This window comes from Gastrolobium bilobum, unplaced genomic scaffold (assembly GCF_033153095.1).
Source record: "Gastrolobium bilobum isolate Gb01-03AN ecotype WA unplaced genomic scaffold, APGP_CSIRO_Gbil_v1 utg2798, whole genome shotgun sequence".
In the NCBI taxonomy this organism is placed as follows: domain Eukaryota; kingdom Viridiplantae; phylum Streptophyta; class Magnoliopsida; order Fabales; family Fabaceae; genus Gastrolobium; species Gastrolobium bilobum.
This window is the reverse complement of record NW_026898492.1, coordinates 283669-309370: the sequence shown is the minus strand read 5'-3', so window position 1 is coordinate 309370 and position 25702 is coordinate 283669. Positions and strand designations below refer to the sequence as shown.

General features: G+C 34.1%; 2 protein-coding genes across 2 annotated transcripts; both read right to left on the bottom strand.

The window, feature by feature from the left end:
- Positions 1–591: 591 nt before the first annotated feature.
- On the bottom strand, positions 592–1239 carry LOC133316760 (uncharacterized). The gene has a single exon (XM_061518537.1). The coding sequence runs from the start codon at positions 1237–1239 to the stop codon at positions 592–594; it is 648 nt and encodes a 215-aa protein (XP_061374521.1).
- Positions 1240–6981: 5742 nt separating this feature from the next.
- LOC133316770 (E3 ubiquitin-protein ligase XBAT33-like) lies at positions 6982–15439 on the bottom strand. The gene is made up of 11 exons (XM_061518549.1): positions 15419–15439; positions 12998–13174; positions 12818–12877; positions 12305–12376; positions 11945–12129; positions 11390–11550; positions 11251–11309; positions 11121–11167; positions 10890–11033; positions 8321–8412; positions 6982–7771 (listed from the first exon to the last, which is right to left on the bottom strand). The coding sequence occupies exons 1-11, from the start codon at positions 15437–15439 to the stop codon at positions 7230–7232; spliced, it is 1560 nt and encodes a 519-aa protein (XP_061374533.1). The 3' UTR covers positions 6982–7229.
- Positions 15440–25702: the final 10263 nt, after the last annotated feature.

Below are 25702 nucleotides of genomic sequence, written 5' to 3'. Positions count from 1 at the left end.
ATGAACGCCATCTTGATTTGGTCCTCTTCAAGAAACGGGATTTGATTATAGCCGGAGTATGCATCCATGAATGAGAGTATTTTGAAGCCTGATGCATTATCAACCAGCTAGTCAATGCTTGGAAAGGGATATGCATCCTTAGGACATACCTTGTTCAGGTCGGTATAATCCACGCACATCCTCCACGCCCCGCTGGGCTTTTTAACCAACACTGGGTTGGAGAACCAGGTTGTGTATTTAAATTTTTTAATGAAGCCAGCGTCATGGAGCCTCTTTACTTCCTCATCGATCACTTTCTGGCGATCGGGGCCAAACTTTCTCTTTTTATGTGCTACGGGCTTTGCTTTGGGGTCCACGGTCAACCGATGGCAACACACTTCAGGGTCAATGCCTAGCATATCAGACGGTTTCCAGGAAAATAGATCTCTATTACCTCGTAGCAATTCAATCAACATGTTTTTTACTTCAGGATCAACGATTGCCCCGATGGTGGTTATTTGGTGGTCAGCGTCGCCTAAGACGACATGTTCCAATGCTCCATCCAGCGTGGGCCTGGAGTGTTCCACCGGGGGTTCTCCCTTGCGTCAAATTCTACAAGAAACACTGATTAATATCCTTATTACTATTGCCAGGGTTTTCTTCAGTTACCTGGGTTGTTATGAATTGGGGGGCAGGTTGGTCCTTGAAGGAAACCATGGTTTCCGGTTTCAAAGATATGTTGTAACAGCTTCGTGCTACCATTTGGTCTCCTTTAACCGTTGCGACTTTGTTATCCCTTGCTACAAACTTCATTTCCAAGTGTGGATGAGACACACTCGCCTCGAAAGCGGCAAACATCCTCCTTCCGAGGATGGCATTGTATGCTGACGGGGTGTCGAGAACCAGGAGCTGGATGTCTGCAGACTTTGAAGTGGGCGGCGTTCCCATTGACAAGCGTAGATTTATCATGCCAAGGGGCTTGGTTACTGTTGCATTAAAACCTGACATTTCACCAACAACAGCGGTTAAATCATTTAGCGCAAACCCTAACGCCCTAAAACAAAGTAAAAATAAGATGTCAGCAGAGCTGCCGTGGTCAACAAACACGCGATTAACACCAAAATTAGCTATTATTGCTTGGATGACTAAGGGGTCATCATGTCCGGGTAGGACATCGCCCAAATCGCTGTTGTCCCAGACGATTTTAGGCCTGGTGTTGTCAGTATTGGCTTTTGCTTTGTTGATGATTTTACCGGACATCGCCAAACACTGTTTCAATTCTTCTTCCGGGCGTTCGTCGTTTCTCCTCCGCCGCTTAGTCCTCCTGCAATCATGTTTATTATTCCGTGCTTGATGACGGTTGGATCCTCGTCACGCTCTGCACGCCCAGCACTGTTGTTTGAGCTAGTTTGGGCCCTCCGGTTGCTTGGGGAGTTTTCTCTGTGGTTATGTTCACGGCGAGGCATATAGTCATATTAGCTGGCTCTTCGCCTCTCTGGTGACCTGCTACGTTGACGGTGTCGCTTGCCGATACCTGCATCACGCCCAGGGTTATGAATCTGCCTTTGGGCTCCTCGCTTGATTAGCTCGTCAATTTCATCCTTGAGGGATCTACACTCTTCAGTGCTATGGCCATTGCTACGGTGGAACTTGCAGTACACCGTGAGCTCTCTCTGGCAGTTGTGGATGAGGATTAGCCTTGCGTTCTTTGTATTCCGTTTGCAGGACGCTGTGTGATTGACGGCTTTGCGTATCCCGCCCTAAAGGCGGCTCGAATACTTGGAGGTTTTGTGACTTTTCCTCTCTTCATCCTGGTGGTCTTTTTTGTTGGCTCTCTTCTCTCTGTTATGAGAGTCGTCAGCTCTACTCCCCTTATACTCTTCGATCCTCATGAATTTCTTAGCTTTTTTCTTGACCTCCTCGAGGTCCGTGATTTCGTGGCGGGCGAGCTCGTATGCGAACGCCCCTTGTCGCAAGCCTGACAAGAGTATGTGCACCTGCACTTTAGGGTCTAAGCCCTGCACCTGGAGAGCCTCTTTATCGAAGCGGTCCAAGAAAGACCGGAGGGGCTCCCCCGACTGCTGGTGGATCTTTTCAAGGGCATGTACAGACTTGGGCACTGGGCGACTTGTGGCGAAGAGGGTTTGAAATTTGCTGGCCAGATCATCCCAGGGTGCTATGCTGCCAGTTGGCAGAGTGGTGCACCATGTCAAAGCTCTACCCCCCAGGAGCGTAGGGAAAGTGTTGCACATAAGGATGTTAGTCTCGCCATGCAAGGTCATTGTTGCCTCGAATTTCTGGATCCATTCAAAGGGGTCTGTATCACCCACATACGTTGTGATGTTTGATGGCCCTTTGAAACCAAGGGGTATTGGCGTTAGGCGTAGACTATCAGTTAGGGGTTTGTTGCGCCCTGAGGTATTAGCGGGTGTTATTCGTAAGTTAGGGTTGCGAGTATGGAGGTCTGGTGGTGGGTGTGGTGCTTGGGGGGCCTCAACGGAGTAAGAGAGGGCTGGGGCTTGATGGGTGCCATATTGTGGCGGGCTTGAGATCGTGGCTGATCCTTGGGGTTGTGGGATGATTGTATTATGGGGTGGTACTGCGTAGCCGTGGAACGAAAAGCCTGTAGGGAAAGGTGGAGGGTAAGGGGCAGCAACATTATGGGTATAAGGTCCGGGGGGATATGAGGCGACCATTGGGACTCGATGGTCGTTGTACATAGCGACAGGTTGACTTCTGGCCGGTCGTTGGTGGTGAGTTGGGGGAATGATTTGTGGGACAAGGATGGGGAGTGGCATCCCAGAATGAACTCCTGGTGGTGGAGGCTGATTTGGGATCAAGTTTTCTCCTTGCATTTCGCGTATGGCCATGCGACGATTCAACTACACAGCCCTAGCGTCTGCTGTAAGTAACAGCGGGTCAACAGATTGCAGTACCGGGGGAAGGGCATCACCGGCTGGTTGTTCAGCTGGGGCTGAATGCATCGATGGCGGTGAGTTGGAATGAACTTTTCACACATGACCTTCAAGGGTAACAGATCTAGTTTGTTCTGCTCTTCTCGTCGTGACAGCCATGTTTAGCTATCAGAAAATGAGATACCTCATTTAGATCTTTGGTAAGAGAATGGGAATAGAAGTTTATAGATCCCCACAGATGGCGCCAATGTACCGTTAGAATCTATAAGCCCACTATGTTCCCTTTAGGGACAGAATCACTGTATGGATGATACCCTTAGCACTGGTAGAGACCAAGCTAAGAGGTATTGTTCCAAAAATGTATCAAGCAATCAACAATGGAGTTAGGTGTGTTAATGTGACTCAATATAAATGGGCATAACAACGATACATAAGATCCCCTCCTCAAGTGCCTTCGAGGATATTTATAGAGGAGGTGATGTGAATCTTGCTTGAGTTGGTGAGGAGGGGGTCAACCCTCCTTGGGATCTGCTAAGGGTGGCAGTGCTGGGCGTGGCAGACGCTTCTGTGATAGCAGCGCTGCACCCCTTATGCCTTGCGGTGTCAGCGTGAGACAAAGGGTAGTTTTCCCTTATGGCATCTGGGGCGACTGCCTTCGGGGGTTATGGTCCCAAGGTAGGACATTTTGGTGTTTCCCCTTGGGGGGTCGCCGTGTTGGGAGTTGGGGAATCTCACCAGCTGGTAGGGCTGACGTGGATTGAGGGTTGAGATGGGTCTGGACCTTTGGGCCGTAGCCTTGTTGGGCCATCCGGAACATAGTTTTAAATAGAAAAGGACAAAAAAAATGATATACATATATAGAGTTGAAGTTTAAAGTTCAAAATATTAGGGTTGAATTCATATTTACCATGTTTTCGAGTATTATTTTTTCTTATAGAAAAACAAAGGAAAATATATTTACGGTATTCTATTAGCACTATATTGAGAAACGTGGGATAATTTAGTAATAAATTACAATAATTAATAACACCATTTAAAAGTTACATTATTTATAATTTATTTTGTATTCTCTAATAATATATATCAGCAAATTATATAAAAAATAAAATATCTAAGTTATTATAATAATATGAATAGAATTATTTTACGTTAGTGTAAATCACACCTTCAATCTTATATGTTGATTCTACTTATAATTAACAATTTTAATTTATTATATATATGAGCAGTTAACTATTAAAATATGAATACTTAAATTGAGTAAATGACTTTTTATTGTTAGATTTGATCCTTCCTCATAATAAAATAATATTAAAATTAATTTTTACTTAGATTAAGCACTCTGCATTATGAATAATATGGCTAAAAATGAGGGTGATTGACCATTTTGCCCCTGATTAAAGTTAAAATTACAACTTTGCCTTTGTACCAAAATATTCATCAATTTGTCCCTATTTGACCGTTAATCGGGTGAAATACTCGAATACATGAATCATATACTTGAGTAAGCTTCGGGATCGTGAAATACTCGAGTGTAAGGCTGATGTACTCGAGTATTTCAAGCGAGGTGGATCTTTTTTTCTTAAAAAAAAAAAAAGATCTCCATTTCGACCAATAGGGGTATAGCTAATACTCAAGTACCCTTCGTCCAAGCTCCCCAAATTCGTGTGTCTAGGGAGAAATTTTACCTAAATCAATCGGTGGGTTCCTTGTTCATCGTCAACCTCTCCTTCTTCAACCGAGTCGGTGATGGCAATAAGCAACTAAGCAACTAAAATTTGGATCCATGAATATTTTTTATTCAAATCAAGTTCTAATATCTTATGCATGTATAAATGGACTTAAGATGAGTGTTTGAGGGTCCTTTACAATTGAGGACAATCCTCATCCAATTCAAGGTGTCCCGATTATTATATCACACACACATATTTGGAAATATATGGGTTGGAGGGTTCAAAATAATTAAGGACAATCTTCAAACTTTTTATACCCGAAACTAAACTTACTAAACTGAATTTTATGTATATATTTATGTTCGTGTGACATTGTTTTTAAAGATTTATGCCATTTACTTTATGTTCCCGAAACCCAAGAAAGAAGCCTTTTTTGGAAAAAAAATTGACCAAATCCCTTTTGGCAATTTGCTATAGCATAGTTCTCGAAAAGTTATGCAAAATCAAAAAAAAAAACACTCGATTCAGACACCCATGCCAAAAGTTATGCGCTTTCGAAGTTGACATCATTTTAGGGTTTAAAGAATTGAATGAGAATTGTCCTCAATTACTTTTTTGACTTGCAAACACTTATCCCAAATCCATTAATATATGTGCAAGATAATGATCCATTAAAGATGAAAAAACGAGTGGAATTTTGTAGACCAAAACCCACCGCTATAAACTTCTGGGCATGAGTTACTCGAGTACATGAGCCATTTTCTCAAGTAACTTGTTTAGTCAATGCTTAAACAAGAAAAAATTGGTGTATAATTTTGATAAAAGGTTAAAAAATTTAATGGAGAAAATGTTTCTACTTTTGCCGTAGAAATTTTTTTTTTTATTGTGGGACCTACTTACTTTTATGTGAGTGTAATAAAAAAAATTCTTTAACAAAAGTAAAAATATTAAATCTTTTTTAAATAATTTAAAAATAGGGATAAAGTAATAATTTTTATTTGAGCAAAAGAATTATTCACCCCAGAAATGAAGCACAAATATCATTACTCAATTATTTGGCAGCCATCCTCGCATGTGACAAGTGTGCCTTCAATTTTGTGCTGTCCATGAAAATCCACGGAAGAAACAAAAGCTTAGTGAGGGACAGAACAATAAACAAAAGTAATAAGAGAAATTCAATTAGATGTGATAATAATTGCCCTTAAAGAGAGAAGTTGCGTGTCACCATTTCTATGGATTCATATCTCAAACGTGGCAACATGTCATTAGTTAGATGTGATTACTGACTATGTGAAAGATCAAAGCAATCTTCCAATACCACAGAAATTCTCTTCTTATGCATTTGTCTTTTTCATCATTGACTCCATATTTCATTTTAGTGGGCCAATAATGATGATGATGATCGTATGTAGGGTAGTAGCCATACAACAAAATATATTTTCCTTGGGAAAAGCAACAATACATTTAAAACATACAAAAAATTAATCAATATTACATGTGATAACTTTCTCTTCTAGACATTTTTCGATAATTGTGTCATCTTTTTTTTCCTTTTTTTCTTTTTCAGGCAGTGAAACTCACAAATTTATCTCAATGACATGAGATAACTTATCTCCTTTAACATGAAATTAATAAAACCCTTAAAACTTAAAGCTAAAAGCACAAGTTTATGGAAAAAGCAAGCTAAATTATGGTCTTAAAAGGGTATAGAATATCACTTCTCATTTTGAAAATTAGCTTAGCGATCAGCAATTAAAAACTAATCTCACTTTTTCTTTTTACAAATTTCACTACTAAAATTGTAATAATTCATTTATTAATGAATGGTTAAAAAATTTATATGACAACCATTTTAAAATGAGACACATAACATAATCATTTTAGAATGAGACACAAAAGTTATTCCCATAAAATTTCTCACTGCATAAACAAATCATGCAGCCACAAAAATTCCCCAGCAACACGGAACAAACCTACTTTAGCGAACAAGCACTTTGGCGGAACGTGATGATTGGAGAAGCACCCTCGAGTTCCCAACTACAAATTTATGAACAAGCAGATTCAGTGCTCAAATTTGTTCTATGTAAAATAATAAATCCCAATGCACAAGACTCACCAAAAATAAAAATCAATTGTGTGCCAATTTACTAATGCAATTTTTTTAAAAATTGTTTCCCAGACTCGAATCCAGGTCACAAAAAACAACCTCAAAGTTGTTCCAAGACTCGCCCTCAAATTTGTTCTATGTAATCCTATAAAATTCATGATAAACATAACATACAGAACCTCCTAATCTTATACATATGATAAAAAAAACAGAAAGTATTTTTCTTCGTTTTCCCTCTTAAAAAAGACACTTTTGTTTCTATGATAAAATGAAATACACTTGCAATCAAACAATAAAATCTGTCCATACTAATTATACAAAACCCTCTAAATATCATAACTGGGAAACTAAAAAGGTGGTGGCAAGGTTGAATGCAAGAATATCATCTATCAACCTATGCAGTAAAACAAAGCTGCATGCCATGGAGCAACTTTCTTTCTTCTTGATATACATTAACAGGATCTCACTATTTGAGGTTGGTTAATAAGACAACCATGGACTAAGATTGTATACGGTATCCACAAAATAAGAATGGCCATACACCCCCTAATTGGTTCAAGCATTTATTTCTGAATTGCATTGATGCTCCCTGCTGCAACTTCTTCTCCCCCAAAACATGCTTGAACATGTTGTTTTATCCAGCCTTGGCCCTTCCATTTTGTCCTGATCCATTGTTGAGGCTTGTATGTGATGAGGTGATTCATCTTGTGTTTCTGCTTGACGGGGTTCAAAAGATGGACAAGGACCATCATTGCAGGTACATAGAGGAATAGCTACAGATGGAAATGGAGTACAAGTGACAGGACAAAGCATCTCTGAAGGAACAGAAGCAACCCGGTTTCTTCGAATCTCCGGTGTATGAGAGAGAGATGGTCGATCAAGGTCACGTGGATGAAGCATGCATGGGGTACATAGGCCAAGAGACACATGCAATTTATTTTCTTTTGCTTGGGAGCCTGGTAACTTGACAAAGGAAACAATTCCATGTCTGCAGAGGGGACAAGGGATAGAGCCTGGAGGACGAAGCATTTCAGAAGAAACATTGTTTGTTGAGCAAAGATAGAGTGCACATCTTACACAAAGCTCATGCCGACATCCTGCATGTAAAAATCCTGTGATCAGTTACACTACATATGAAAGCATCCAACAGTAGCTCGAGTTTCAAGCTTTCTGTTCAAGCATTTCAGAAATGACTTAGTATCTCATCACTAAGTCATCCAAATTCTAATATCAGAAACTTAAGTATGCGTGAAGGGAAAAACTTTTGCAAATATAATGTCAAAGAGGATGATAAAACAAAAAACCTCCCCCCACCTCTTAAAAAAAAGAGAAAGAGAGAAAGAAAACACAAGTTTGTAAATTATGGAACGAGGAAGTGAGCTTTGGAGTAGTGGAAAGGTGGTTTTTTGTGACCTATCACAATTGGAGTCTAGAAATCAGTCTCTTTACAAAAGTAGAGTACAATTGACCCTCACAAAATCAGGGAGCCTTCCTGCACCGGGATTTGTCCTTTATAATTTATGGAATGATATATCTGAGTTTCCTTGACTAAGGAAATCTCATATTGCTTTCCTTCATTGCAACAGAAAAGAACTGCAGTTCATGAAATATCCTCATACAGATATTCAAAAGATAGAATCCAGTACCTTCTGCAGCCACTGCACACGGCCTCTCCAGGCAGACAGCACAAAAGTCAATTTCGTTAGAGGAGGTTGTAGATGATTGCAATCCACACTCTCTGCAGTTATTCAAATAAATATTACTTCCATTACCAACAGGAGTAAACAACAGAGAAATATTTTAACCTTTACTTCTAGCTTGGTACATCAGGTAAAAAGGACAACATCAACAGAAACGTAATTTTCTATTTCTCCTACTCTTTCAAGTGGATTGATAACTTCATTTCTTTTGGTATTATGACATGTTTTTAACAATCAATAACAAGCAAGAACATTATGCTTCATATCAACTGGGGGTGTAAATGGAGCTTGTCAGGGGCCTACAACCTGGCCTGTCTTTGGCCTAGCTTGGCCTGACCCGTTTATAAATAATATATAAAATGCCTCTTTAGAAATCAGGCAAGTGAGAGGACTCACAGGGGAATGAATCAGTTTGACTCCTGCTTCTAAACTAAAAGAAATATTCCTTCATGAATATAAGTTTTTCTTACAAGCCCTATATCATGAACTACTTGTGGAAAGCTATTATCTGCATTTATCTCAGCCGACACCTTTTATTGAATGTATACAATAAATCATTTTCATACCACAAAAGACGAAAAAGATAGCTACTATGAGACAAACACAACACAATCTTTGTTCTCACTTGTTACATTAATGCTATTCAAGCATCATCAGATATGATAAACATAATAGCATGACTACTATGTAATAGAGACCACAGAAAAGCAGTGATGCAGATTTCAACACATTCACTTTAGTAAGTACTGTGAGGGCATCATATCATAAGTATTGAACAACTGATTTTCAATTTGAGGCCAACCCATACATACCATTAGCAAAATACATAAACATGGCAGCAATCCTAGATTCAAAGTAGTAACCTACTGTTAAGTTTTATGACACGAATCCTCAGGAGGGACTGTGACCCTAATATTTATTATTACCACTATCATATCATCAAGGGAATATAGAAGAGAGAAAGGAAAGCCTATTGTACTGTAGTAAATATTATGAACAAAATTTGAGAGGGAAAGCATGAGATGATACTTGGAATTAACGTGCTAGAAAACCTTCAAACCTTATTTCTTTTTTGGATAAAATATTTTGCTAAAAGAAATAAGTACCAAAAAAATCAAGTTATGTTGATATAAATGTTATATAAAATTTTATAAAATTATACCATCATAAATAAAAACAATAGATGATAGAAACTACAGTGACAGTGAATCCAAAAACTAACATCCAAACAATAGAGATGCAGTTAATGATATCAAAGATGAATATCCTCTCACACCATGCTCTCCAGGTAGTGCAATTATTTACGAAAGACAAACTATGAAGTTATGTTTGGAATCATTAAAAATTGGAACAGATTTGATTTGATTTAACAATCAAATATCATGCTTGGAAGATACTACAAAAAAATCGATTTTAATTGACTTACAAATCAAATTCTATCTTTGCAACACCTTAAAGATTAATTAAATTGATTTTGTATTAGTAATTTACTTTATAGCCCTTAGAATAACGTAGTTGACTCAACTAATGAGGGAAGAAATGTCAATACTAAAAATTAAAACTAAAATAAGCCCAAAACCAACCAAATTTGAGTGAATTCCTCTTTATGCACAACTAAAATGAAAAGCATTCACAGCCAGGGAGTGAGAGGATACCCGGTTGATCCTTATCTCCCAAAAAGGTAACATGAATTGAGGAAAGTATCATGTGTGCCATAAGTTTAATACTATGTACTTAGTTAATCTTTCTCTCAAACAGGCAAATGGAATCAAATTAACTTGTTTGATATACTTTAATTCATCCGAGACAGCAATATTAATCAATCCGTTCATCACTTGTTTGATATTTTTAATAAGAAATCTAGAATTTAAAGGCTACGACAGAGAGCTTGGAACAGTGGTAAAGCTGAAAGGCTGTGTCTACCAAAAAAAAAAACTGAAAGGCTGTAGATTCAAATCAGGGAAAAAAGTCTCTATACAAATATATTGGGTTAAGGCTGCCCCCACACCACTACCCTCACTAGTTGGGATTTAATAGGGAGTGATTTAAATTTTTTAAATAAGACTCAATGGAGGACTTTGTCCATTTTCTAGATATGCAAAATGGGATGCTATAACTTCAGACTTTTCACTATTAGTGTATGTCACATGTGATGTCAACGGACAACTCAAGAAATAGTTGAGAGCCTTTAAATTCTAGATTTCTTATTAAAAATATCAAACAAAGTCGATAATTGAGTCTTATACATTCTTTTAGTTGTCATGTCAGGAGAAAATTAAGCTTCCACACTGATGGCTCACGAGTTCAGGCATACTTATAGTTTTCCCCTTCTATTCTAAATGAATGGTGGTGAGGGTCATACACGTCTACGTTCCCATCTTCCCAAAATTATTTAGCTGTTTCCTTTTCCCTTTTATGCTAAGTATGGTCCCCAATATTTTGCCAGATTATTTCAGAGCTGTTCCCCTTGCTGTTGGTCATTTTCATTATCTAGATAGATTGACTGCAAAAATACCTGGCTATGTTAAGCACACTCATGAGAGGCAAGGACAAATAATTTGAAGAAGGGAATGAAGGTATGATGGCATCAGAACTGGGTGAAAGTAATGGTTCAAGCCAATGACGCCCCCACATACTAGCGACATCAAGTGGAAGCCACCTGGGGTAAAAAAATTCAAATTTGGATCATTTATGTTACTGAGAAAGCAAAAGTTTGTCCTAAAAATTTCCATTTATAATATCTTACCCATTGCAATTCAAAGCCATCCGGCTGGCACCTCTTGCAAGGAGGATCTGAAAAAATAAGAGCATCATTGCCAGATTCAATGGAAAAGACAAGATGGAATATCATACATCAAAGTTGAAGAATTTCTTGCCTGACAGCATTTTAAACTGCCCCCACAAGCAGCATAATGCAATGGAGTGCTCCCAGCCCCTATATAATGTACATGAGTAATTTTAAAGGGGAGAAGAAAACAACCATGTATTTATTAGCATATTAAACAAAAGATTTACCTATTAAATCCATTGATGTTCCATAATGAAATGTCGCAGCTGACACGTTTGCATTAAGATCAAGTAGCAGTTGTACACAATCAAAATACCCATTTAATGCAGCCATATGAAGGGCAGTAATACCAGCATCAGCTGTCTTATTTACAAACTTGGACAAAGCACTGCACTGGAATAAAGTAAATAAATAGCAAGAATATAGCACAAGAAATATCAACTCTGTATTATAGTCAGGCCTAAAAACATTCTTAATATCAATGAAAAACTAAAAGAAATCTCAATGTCATAATTGACACAGAAAAATTAAGCAGAGCTCTTCCAATTAATATTTTTATCTAATACTGAATTATTGATGTAGTAACTAACATTTAATGCAATGTATGAAAAAAAATTAAACTATGATGAAATCCATACAAAGAACATTTTAATATAAGAATGTTACAAACAATGGAGTATATCATTCATTCACCACTACCAGCAAAAAACTAAAATATAACATAAGAAATTCACTGCAATGATATGTTGTTTTGAGAGTTACATAAACAGGGAAAGGCATACCTTTGTTCATGTTTGTTTTTCACATTTGATCCATCACCAATGTCAGCCTCCGTGCGAGCATGTAAAGCTTCATAAGGAGCACTAGGAACAAAGTCAGCCACGACAAGTCTAATGCACCTTACATGCCCATTGACGGCTGCAAAATGAAGAGCTGTCCTCCCACTGAGATAATCTGCTCTCATAACCTGTTATTGAATAGACTACATTCTAGTTATTCTTGAAAAGAAACTAGAAGACCAACAACTGAATTCCCATCCAGCACATAGTTTCTTCAACCAGCTCTATGACATATGAGGAAAGAAAGTTCACATATAGCTGAAATACACAGAGAGGGGGAGAAAAAGGGAAAACAGTGCTCACATTGCATCTGAAGAGCAGAAGGGTCTGTACAACTTCCCAGTGACCATATCTACAAGCTTGCATCAAAGCCGTCTTCAAATCAAGGATCAAAGTAAACCAGAATTCTTATTTAGTAAACCATATTATGAGTCAAAAAATCATATACATGTATAAAAAGGAAAGTAAGATATATCCAAATAAAATCTTGTAAAGCTTCACATTATCATGCTAGCATGAATTGAATAGGCACCAGATCCACCGATTTATCAATAATCAGAATGCACATCTAGCAATACCAGCAGCATGGAATAGAATCATACTCTAAAACTATATAGCTGGACCAAATTGGAAAAAAAAAAATCCAATTTCAAACACAACGGAATCTTCTAACATTGAAATTTATCACTGAATTCATCACACCATTTGCAACCATATCATGACAATTCATCAAATCAAAACCAATATCCATAAAAGTTAAATCTAAACCCACAACCAACCAGCCATTGAAAAAAAAAATCAAAATGAAAACTGTACCTGCCCACAGTAATTTCTTGAATTCACATCAGCTCCATTCTGAAGCAACAATGCCACAATCTGATGGAAACAAATAAAAACAGAAACTTTGAGAATCAAAAGGGGTTAATGAAAAATGGTAAAAATAGAAAAACTTTGAAACATTAAAAACCAAAAAACAAAAAAGGGTAGATGAGAAACCTCTTTATGGCCCTTGGAAGCTGCAAAATGAAGAGGTGAATTGAGACCACCAAAGGTTGAGTACTTAGCAAGACAAGGGTTGCATTCCAAAAGCATCTTCGCCTCAACCAAATCGCCGTCCCTCGCCGCCGACACCAACCTCTCACCGGACGCCGAGCAACCAAATGAATTCCCCATCTCTCTCTCTCTCTCTCTCTCTCTCTCTCTAAGCAAATCTTCAAAGCGAAACAATGATGGGTCAACAAAGAAACACAAACAATAACACACAGCAGAATCTTCACGCAATGGGGTATTTATGATTTGACGAAAAATGAAAACTTTGGTTTCGGATTTGGTAGAGAAGCTGTGATGGTGACGTGGCAGCTCTCTCTCTCTCTGCTTTTTTTCCTTTGTCTTTCTCTCTCTCTCTCTCTCTCTTTTTGAGACTGAGATGGGTACAAAACAAAACAAAGGTTGAAGGTTGCAGCTTGGAATGTGGGTAGTGGTTAAGGTCGGCGTAAACAATGTTGTTGTCTGAAGAAGAACAAAGAAAAAAGAAAAAAAAACAAATTCAATATGAATCAGAATAGAATCGATGAAGGCTTAACTTTACCTTCTTTTTATGTTCTTTTCTTCTATCTGCGTTTTACTGTTCCTTTTTGACTTTGTTGAATGCTCTCTTTTTCCTCAATACATTGGTTAATATTCGTGTTTTTTTTTTTTCGTCAGTTATGAAATATTTATTGATTGTTAACTTTTGCGTCCAAAAAAGACAAATTTAAATTCAAACAATTCATTTAGTAACTGATGTTTAATCTCTCGTGTTATAATAGAAAATAAAAGTAGATAATTATCTACATTCATTCCAAAAATAACGTTATTTTGGGTTGAAAAATTAAAATATTATAATAAAAAAGACTGCTATAACCCAAAAACAAATTATAATTACAAAAAATACATTGATTTTCTCCTTAAAACGACGTCGTTTTAAGTTTAATGTAAATAAGTTATCTACATTGACTGTAAAAAAAACGAACCCTATATATATATATATATTATAATAATCAATTAGAGTTACTACCAATATTATTACCAATCAATTTTATCGTTAGATTGATTATGTTGATCCAATGGTTATATTTATTTATATCTTTTTATGGTTGTGATTCCTCATTTTTAATAGTTTATATTTATTTTCATCTTTGTATAGTTATGATTCTCCATATTTAAATATGGAGAATCATAACCATACAAAGATGAAAATAAATATAACCGTTGAATCCACATAATCGATCTAACGGTGAAATTGATTGGTAGTAACTCTGATTGTTTGTTACAATATCCTACCCCATATAAAAATGTGTGTAGCTTATTTTTTTTTCTCTTTTCTTTATATATCCTCACACACTTTTATGTATGTATAGAAGATAATTTTATCTCCTACAGCATGAAAAACATTGTACCCAAAAAATAATTGTAAAAACATCATTTATGAAGGAAAAAAATCCAATCGTTTTATTTTGTATTTATAAATTATTAATTTCACATTTAAATAATTTATATCTATATTATATTATAATTCAGAGTCATTCTATGAAAAGTTGTACCACATATAATTCATATAATGATTTGGATTCTTTTGAAAAGTTTAAATTTTCCATCTTAAGCAATTTTTAAAAAAAAAAAATTATATGCTTCATAGGTCAAAGGAGACTTGATTCTAATTTTGAAATTTGAATTTAAATATAGTCATGAAATTAGATTTTGAAACCAATTAATTAGATTGATTGGCTAAAATTACGGAAAGCAATCAATTGGGTTGATTGGATAAAAAAATAAAATTATTCAATATAATTGAAAAGTGATGGGGCGCTAATCAAGAGAGATTGATTAGCCATCATATTTAGTTTCCTTTTCCTTATTTAAATGAGATATTTTTCTTGTTTTACTTTTCCAAAACCCTAGTCAAAAATTAGTCACTAAATATGATGGCTTCTATCTCTCTTGAACAAACCTTAACCGCCACTCTCCATTGACCCTTCTCTTGAGTTTTAGCAACTTCTCTTGAAGGATTTTTTATGTTGAAGAATCATTCTCCCATCATCTTGTGTCTCGTACGCATATTCCCACTCTTCAATTTTCTCATCCGTTTGAGGCCGTGACTGAATTCATGTATTATTACATTTATTTCATTTATATTTCCTTCAAATTTTATTTTATGTATTTTATAATCTTTAGCATATAGTATTCATATCAGCATGTAATAAAAATTATTTCATCATAACCCCCGCATCTCACGGGTTAAAATACTAATATACAAATATTTTGAACAAAATCTCCTCCTTCGGTCCTTCCTCAGTATAGGTGTTATTGCTCATAATTTTTTATTGACTTTTGAAATCAATTATGAAATATTTATTGATTTTTAACTTGCTTAATAACCACACACAAAAAACTCCTCATTAAAGTTATTTATTTTGATTTCATATTAATTTATAATTAAAATGTTTTAGAAAAAGATTTTGGCTACCAAAAGTAACGTAACTATTCATTAATAATAAATAAAAAGTGATAAAATTTTGTATAAATGAACAATTTACATTTAAAATAATAATATTTTTTGTTAATTTAATTTACGTAAGTTCATACAAGGATTTCTTTTCAATAAATATTTTAAAACTTAACTACTGAATAAAGAGAGATGAAAATACCATTCCTTTCCTTCTGCTTTTTCTGTAAGAGCAATCAATAATACAAAAAATAAATAAATAGGGGGTTGTTGGTCATCTATCTCTATCCCAATGGTTTCTTCTTTAAAATTTATTAATCAATCAATTATAAAACTAATTCAACTCACACAGCAAGAGCAGAATCATACAAAGATATTTAACAAATTAGTTGTTTTATAATTTTTACTTATTTCGTCTTTTACATCACCCACAACGATGCATCCAAGATTTTTTATAATAGGTGCCAAAAAAAATTAAATTTTAAGTATTATTAAAACTAATAAGAAACACTCCTTTTCACTTTTTTTATACAGTTAATGTAGATAACTTATCTACATTGAACCCAAAATAACGTCGTCTTAAGGCAGAAAATCAAAGTATTTTTGTAATTATAATTTATTTAAGTATTATAGTAGTATTTTTCATTATAATTTTTTAATTTTTCAACCCAAAACGACGTCATTTTGAGAGAAATATAGATAACTTATCTCTATTCACTTTAGAAACATTAAATTCTTATTATAAACACTTTTTAAGGATGGGTTAATTATTAGTTTTAAGAATCTATTATTATTATTAAAAAAATATTATTTTATATAAAAAATAATTAAAAAGTAAAATTTAGGGAGAGGCAGCCACCCATACTTGTCCCTCCCTCCGTCGATCACCCCATATAAAAAGGATATTACTTTTAATTTAGGGAAAATTTCATTTTCACCCATTGTGATTTTGTGATTTATCATTTGACCCCCCGTGATTTTAAATTTATCACTTAGACTCATTGTGCTTAATTAATTTTTCATTTAACCCCACGTGGTTTCAAATTTTCACTTAGACTCCTTGTGGTTACAAATATTTTCACTTAGATCCCTTGTTACAAAAATAAAAATTTATTTTATATCTTCACCTAATGCATTTAAGGTTTAAAGAATAAAAATAAATTCTAAAAAAGTTCACTTATTTTTATCAAGAAAATAAATTCAAATCATATATTTTTATTTTATCTATTTTTTACCCAGTATTATTATAAAATTATCTAAAGAAAGTAAATATCTTATTTTGATAATACATATTTAATTTATCTTAAATAATATTTTTTAATTTCATCTTAAATAATTTTTTTAATTTCAAATATATTTTTAAAATAAAAAAATTAAGATAATTTATAAATTAATTTCAAAATAAATAACTTTTAAAATATTTTTCAAACCCTAAATGCATTACATGATGATATAAAATAAGAAAGAGAGAAATTTATGTTAAATATATTTTTTTAAATGTTTATTTTTTAAAACATAAGGGGTTTAAGTGAAAAATTTTGTAACCACAAGGGGTTTAAGTGAAAATTTGAAATCATAGGGGGTTAATGATAAATTATATCAGCACAGTGGGTCTAAGTGATAAGTTTAAAATCACATTTAGTCAAATGATAAATTAGAAAACCACAATGGGTGAAAATGAAGTTTTGCATGTTGTTTTTTAAAAACCAAAAGTTATGTCATAGGAGCAATCATATATAAAGGGAAGTTTTAATATTGAACATCTTTAGCGGTTTTTTTATTTATTTATTTATTGTGCTTTAGCCGCTCTTCAAAAATTGCATAGCTAAGGGGAGACAATATAACTTTGTTTCAAATTAATAAGTGATTAAATTTGAGTTTTGGGTACATAATTGTATTAAAAAATTATTAAGGAAATTTTGTCACTTATAGAATCTGTCTGGATTAGATTGGATTAGAATAATCAATAAAACGATAATAAAAAATGCCAGAGATTCCTTTTTCTATATGGTTGTAGAGGTTCCTTTTTCCCCTATAGTTTAACATGCCAGAGAGATTTTCTTTCCTCTCGCTAATGTTGTAATATTTTTTCAGATATTCTTTTTAATACATTTTATTAAATAAATTTTATGAGTTTAACTAAATGATTTAAATTCACTCTCTATTTAAATTCACCAAATAATAAAGAGTGCATTAAGAAAAGTGTCAAAAACATTTCACTTATATTTATTTTTCTTCCAATTACATAAGCTTAGCCATGAAGAGAAATTACGTGTTTGTATAAAAGAAATGTCACTTTCAAAGAAATGTCAAGTAATAGAGTGTATAAAAAAATCAAAAATATTTTGTTAGTATTCATCTTTTTTCCAATTACAGAATCTATCCATTAAGAGAGTATGTGGTTATAAAAGACGGGAAAGATTATACTTACAACTTATTTTCGTTTACAACCTCTTACAATCATATCTTAAACGTTAATTTTCGTCAATCAACAGTTAAGATTTTCACAAATCAAATTTATTAATTAATTTTTAATTCGCGATAAATGATAACCGTTGATTGATAGAAATCAACGGTTAAAATATAGTTGTAAGATATTGTAAACGAAAATAAGTTGTCACTATAACATTCCCCATAAAAGAAATGTTACTTTCAAGTTTGGAGGAAAATATTAACTAAATAAAGGATTTTATTAAAACCTTTAGATACTTAGATTGAAAATATTAAATAAAGGAAAATATTATGTGTTACCCTCTATTTGAAAAGACTTAGATTTGTCCTTAGAACTTAGATGCTTTTCTTCGTGTTGTTTTTTAAAACCGTTATTTCTATTAATATTTTTCTCAATATTGTATGAGAGTAATTAATATAGTTTCTTATCAACTTGTGCATTAATATTTAGGATGTCATGATGTCAATGTTTAAATAAAGGATGTGTTTACCTCTGATAATATTGCATAGAGTGCTTAGCATTATTTTTAATTATACTCTCCAAATATAAAGATTGATATATAAAAGTTCGATTCAATTACATTTACTAAAAAAATTTAGTTTGGTAGAACTTCTATGATTAAGTAATTAATAGTTTGATGTATATCGCTTAACATATTGGTCCAAAGTATAAATATTGGTTGTAAAATACTATTATTAAAGTTTATTATATTCAGAGTATATAATATAATAAGGGGATGTTATATTTTCCATCTCTTACAATTAATTTTTTTATATTCAGATTTTATACCAAATCAAATAATTATGTAAAAATTTTCTTCCTATTTCTTGTTACTCTTTCAAACAATTTACTGTTTTTTTCGTTACACTCTCATTTATACACTAAAAAGATACCAGTATAATATGAATTAATAGGGATATAATCTTTCATCATTAATTTAGTAATTATATCATATTTACAATATTAATTAATCGGGAATGTAATTTTTCACCACTAATTCAATAATTATGTCATATTAGTGAAAAGTAATCTCCTTATAATTGCAAAAGATGCTCCATCAATCAATGATTTCCTCAAATTTCTCCATGCAAGAATCAAGTATCATCATCATATGAGAGAGGGATCCATCCAATAAATCTCCAACCCTTGAACCTAGTGGCGGACCTACGTTGTTGCATGTGACTGCAAGAGCGGTCACAAACTTTTGAAAAAAAAAAATAGATGTCTAATTCATGTTCTTTTCATTTTGTTGTTGTTGTTCGTTGGGAACGACGATGATGGAAGGAGCGTGCAAAAGATGTAAGATAATTAGGTAAGTTTGCTTACTATAGACCTACATAATGGGTCTTATCCTTATCTAAGAGAGAGCTTTATAACCCTAGGTTTACCTTTATATAATTGCTGCTTGAAGTGCATGATTAAATAATCATTTTGGTGATTAATCTTGTACCAAGTATACAATTGAATGGGATATAGGATGCACTGACATTTTTTGCATGTTTGAATTAGGAATGTAGAACCGGATTTTTGTTTCAATTGTATATATCTTTGGCCGTAGTACAACAATTTGGTGTGATTTTGACAAGTTTTATACAAATGTGTTAATGCTTTCATGACCGTGCACTTTGTATTTTGAGAAATACAATTAGATGTCTTTGGCATTAACTGCAGTCAAAAGCCTTAGTAGAGAAGGGGTGTAATCGAATCTGATTGATCAAATATCCTCCATCTACCTCTTATGCTTAGGTTGCATCCTTGAGTTGCTTAATCTGCAGTGTTTAATCCCTTTGTGATAAAAATGTTTATTCCCCTTTTTTAATTGATTTAGAATTTGGTAGTTGTAGTGCAGTTGGATATATGATTTAGGGTTATCTGCTTGTATCAGGGTCCATTGTTTTAAGCATAATTGGTGAATCTGTTGTTTTAGATGATGATAACATGTCAGGTCAATTGAACTGATTCAAATCCTTGTCAATTCTGAGATTGAGGGGAAGGGATTACTGATATATGTTGGAAATAATATTTGATCTTTTTTTACTTGTACCATACTTTTTTGCTCTATACTTGTAAGGTTTTGCTTTTAAAGCCTCCACCATTTATTCACCCTCGTAACTTTAACACTTTAAACTTTACAAACCATCTGTGTTGATAATCAACTACCCGATTATGGCTATCATGTACCATATCAGTTAGAAATAAAATAGACAACACCTGGCTGCAATTGGAGGGTTTGGAAAATTTTCCCAATCTCATGAAACACCTAATTGACAACATATATAATTTCATACATATTCAGTCTATCTACTAGACTATTAATAGGATCCATCAATGATCATTACATCATCATAATGCTTTGCATACATACATACTTGAGTCTTTCCTTACAATTGTTCATATCACAATATCCATATTCATGTCTCTTTAACCAAATGTACATGAATCTTACAAAATATAATATTCAAATATCAACAGATAAAAGTACATAAATATCATATAATGTCCCATTACATAATTACATCACCAAAGTCTCTTACATATAAATCTCATTACACTTCCAAATTACATGATTCATATACAATGTTCTCATAACAAAACACATATAATAGGAATCATGTAATATGCATATGGCCAACATCTAGGCATCAAAATGTACATACTCATGTGAATGCTCAAAATATATTGTTTACATGATATCTACATCAAAATAAAATAGAAGTCCATATGTCATGTTGTCTTTGGCCTCTTGCCAAGTGAAGTGCCTTCACCATCTGTGGTGGTACTTGAAATAATATCCCCCAACACGGAGTGAAATATAAATCTCAGTAAACTAAGGGTCTTGAAGGGTTCCTCCACCCTATAGTTCACTTCAAGAGCATACATAATAACTTGCATAATAAACATACATTTCATCATATCATATTATATTGTTCTGTCATCATCTGTGCATAAGGCTTTTGCTACGCCTTATGGGCTGTTTTGATTCCTATATGAAACTTTTGCTATGTTTCATAGGAATTAACCCTCAATAACTTCTACTACGTCAAAGAAAGGTCCATACATATAATACTTACATGAGACTTCTGCTACGTCTCAAAGGCATCAAGCCCCAAGGACTTCTGCTACATCCAAGGAAAGTACTAACATACATACATTTGTTGTCATACATACTGTCATACATGTCATTCAACATCATAGTCTCAAGCATCTTAAAATGCATTCTATTATGCCATATCACTATGATGCATCTCTATCAAACAACTATTACCCCAATCGGCATGGTGAAATACACAAGGGAATAAACCCAAGGTCCAGAAGTTTACTTTATAGACTTCTTGATAGTTGCTCTTTTTTATTGCAAAAGCTCTTAACTACACAAACCATAACAAACAACCTATAATAACATGTTGACTTGTGATTAAGACATAATTCAACACATAAATCAGTAAGCATTTGGCTATAACTTGTCCTTAAACCTTATTCTCATAACTTACCTCTTTGATGAAAACTCAAGAATTCTAGTCTTGAATAATTATTGGCCCAAATGGATTCTCCTCAACCATCACATCACAAGGCACAACACTACATCATGAGACAACATAAAAATCCTCCATCAAACACCATTGTAAGCCTCAAATATCATAGGACTCAACACTTTTTTCATGACTAAAATATCAAAGTGTGGTAAGTGGTGATTTATCTTGTTGGCCTCCCACAAGAAGCATTTCTAAGCATATTTAACAAAGGACATCATATACTAAACAACCTCTAACACCTCCAATCATTAAAATTTCAAAATTTATTATTCACATAACCTAGCAATTTCAATAATACATGAAAATGAGGTTTGAGTAGGGGAAACTTACCACAATCCAACCTAAAAAGAAGGGGGAAGGAGTTCTCAAGCTTTCTTGCACTCAACACATCCAAAAATCACCAAAATCATCACAAACTCGTGGATTTGAGGAAGAAATATCTCACTCCATAATGAACCCCAACTGAAAATGAGCTATGAGCAATGTTGTTAAAACATAGAGTCTATGTAAAAACGGTAGAGGTGAGCAAAAACGTAAAATCGCAAAACGTAAACGAAACGTAAGAGTTTACTAACGTATTAAAAATAAAATATATATCCAACATATATAAAACCAAAACCCACAAACATGTTTATTTTATAAGAATGTCAATTTTAATCTTTGTTTTAATTTATATAGAATAATTTTAATGTATTAATTATACAAGTTATTAAATTTAAGCTAATTAATGACTAAAAATATATAATTTTTTTTTATTATTATTACGTGTTATATATATTTGAACTAATGCAAAAAAAAAAATTCATATTACGTTTGAACCATTTCTACGTTTCGACACTACGTTTGAACCGTTTCGGCTCAAAATTCGTTTTAACTACCGTTTTGACTCGATTTTGGTCATAAAAACGTAGACACGGTCTGTTTTTATGTTTCGACACTACGTTTTAACAACACTGGCTATGAGTTAGAAATAGGAGAAGATTTGAAGTGGTTTTGGCTTTGAAATCGTTGAATTTTGTTGTGTCTAGCTCAATCTACAATTTTTTTTAACTTTCTTCCTCTCTCCAATGGTGGTCGACGGATGAGGAGGGAAGAAGACGAGAAAATTGATGGAACGAAAATTCGTTCTCATCTAAGTCCATTTTGATGATAAAATACCATTTGTTCCCTCATCTGATGAGCAACTTTTGCATTAAAAACATATGTTTAAATTTTTATGACAAAAACACGGTGAGGAACGAATGATGAGGTAATCATTTGAGAAATGTAGGAAAAAGGGGAACAGATTGGTTCATTAAATACACCTGCTCCACTAACTCAATTCTTTTGACTACTTTGCAGGAAACATTGAAAAGAAACTTCAAAAAAGCATAAAGAGGTACAACAATCAAGCAGGAAGAAATATGTACAGCAGAGAATAAAGAGTTCACATTGGGCAAGAGGAAAGAAAAGCATGGGAAGTGCAGAAGGAAAGGCAAATCTCAACAATAAGTGTCCCATCCAGCAACTTGCGTCCCTCTTGAGTAATGCTCACACCGCCCCTTTCATGCAATCAAGAAAACAAATCAAAGAAAATTATAAGTTTTGCCATCCACTCTTCTAGCCTATAAATAGGAAGTTCCAACATGAAGAAAACATTGAATTCCTTAAGAAGAGATCATTTAGTTTCAGTTTTAGTTTGCTACTTTTCAGTTGTATAGTTTTTAGCAGTAGTTAAGTGACAACAACCATTCCCCTATTCTGTATCACCATTTGAGACTCCTCACGAGCAACTTCCATACTTCTCCATTTTATTTTTTGTAACCTAATCTTGTTTATAAATATAAGTTGTTATTTCTTTTCTCTTCCAATCGTTATCTCTGAACTGAATCTCAGGTCTATGGGACTTTAGTTTGGAATAATTATGTTCATTGTTATAGCCATGGGCTAAGTATTTGTGGAACGGAAAAGCTGTGAAGTTGAACTATATTCAAAACTTTTGCATTGAAGCTTTTGTATTTCTGTGGCTAAGTATGCTTTATTCTTTGCATATCAATGGAAATTAAACTCAAACTAAGAAAGGAACTTCCATAAGGAAGGGATTGCAGACAACTTAATCAGAGGAGGAAGGCAGTGTTGTGAAAACAACACTACTGGTTGCCTTAAGAATAAGGAACCACCTCGTTCACTGAAGGTTCTGAACTTAGTAACTGTTAGAGTCAAGGGAGCCATAGAAATAAGGAAAATTGTAAGCCTTTAAAGTCCATGAGCTGAGGAATCAGAGTTGGCAGTGAAAAGACTTGAACAAATTCAGAAAGGTTAAGTCTTAGGTTGAGAATATAGCTATTTAAGAATGAAACAGTGGATCCATTCCTTGTGTTAAAAACTGTTTTTATCCATCCATATTGTTGTCCCTTAAATATTGTTATCTTGTAGTTATTTTCTTTCGTAAATCTTGTGACTATAAAATCAAAACTCCAATGAATATTATCGTTCCTTCTCACATCAAGAAGGATTTGATATATTACGACACGAGGAGTTGTTTGAAGTCAGACTGAACTTACTGTCTTTGAGGAACGTCTTCAAGATAATAGGGAACGAATGACCAAACAGTTCAAGAATTGTCCTTTTTTTCATTTTAATTCTTTATAAATTAGTTCTAGGTACTATTTAGAGTTCTATCCTCGTGGGAACGATAATCTGGGCATTAATAATCTCATTTATTACTTAATGCGTGCACTTGCGTACTTGGGTTGAAGTCAAGAGAACACAATCATTCTCTTGATGAACTAAAGAAAGGGAACGTTCGTAAAAGAACATCTAAGCAACACTTCACAACCCAACAAAAATGCTGGGTTTTCTTATCTTTTTCTTGCTTTTCTTAGTCACTTAAGTGGCTAGTGATACTTGGCCACACTACTAAACATGGTAATTTTCTATTTTAACTTCCTTTCTTTCTCAATCTAGCCAAATGACTTAGGACTTCTAAAAATGTGTTCTCATTTCATAATTATCATATATCTGACTTTTACATGCTTTATGTATTAGTTTTGGGTATTTTTGCCTAATTTGTATTTTTACCACAAACTCACTGAAATTGCACTTTTATCTGAAAAGCGACTTACTCTGTAATAAATTAGATTCTGCTTTCTAATTTATTTCTGATAATTAGATTTCTAATCTAATTATTTATTTGACAAATTATGGCAAGTTCAAATTTATTTAATTTACTGATGTGGGTTATTAAAGCTGACTTATTGGAAAGCTCATCTACCTAACTATCACTAAACTCGACTTGAGTTATGCAGTCCATGTACTCTCACAATTCATGAAATAGCCAAAGTGATCTCACTTCAACGTAGTGATAAGAGTACTTAGATATGTGAAACTAAATCTGGGTCAAGGGCTCTTCTTGCGATCAGAATGTGACTTAAAATTTCATGCGACTGAGATTCGGATGGAGACTCATGCCCCTTGACATATTGATCTGTGACGAGGTTCTTTGTTATGTTGGGGACATCTTCTGTGACACAGAAGACTCAATTGGGAGAAAAGTTGTTTGTTAACCAGCAATTTACATCCAAAAAAGAGGCTCAGATGACAATCAAGCGCAACCTCATGAAGGAGCATCAAGAAGCAATTGTGGTTGAGAGCACGCCCACAAAATTAAGCATGAAATGTTGTGCGCATGTCCAAGGTTGCCCATGGAGGATCAGGGTAATTAAACCAACGTATGTGTCTCTGGTCTCCACCGCTCAACTAAAGCACTGATCAGGGCAGTATCGATCTGAAAGAAAAATAACAATTATAGAAAGTCCAGTATTGGTAATTTCATTAAGTAATTTAAAAATTACATACTTGAATATGACTCATACGTGCCACGTGTATGAAACTGACCTGTGTCAGATAGTCAGCGACGATGTCTGGTATATCATCATGACGAGGTCCACCCTGAAGTTTCCTGCGCCTAGTCTTTAACCCCCTTACCTTATCCTCGTTCCACACAAGCTGTGAAACGTGAGTGCGCTGTATGGTCTAGGAAGTACATGCGTACAAGGATCGGATGACTCAGCATCACTATCGGATCCAGAGCGCGGCGACTCTGACGAAGATGAATGGGCCATAATAGAATACTAGTACAGATGAAAAAATTATATACAAATTACTATTGATATTATATTAAATTACACTAAATGAAATTTAATTGCACTTTATTAAATAGTATTTAATTGAGTTGAATTAAGTAATATTAA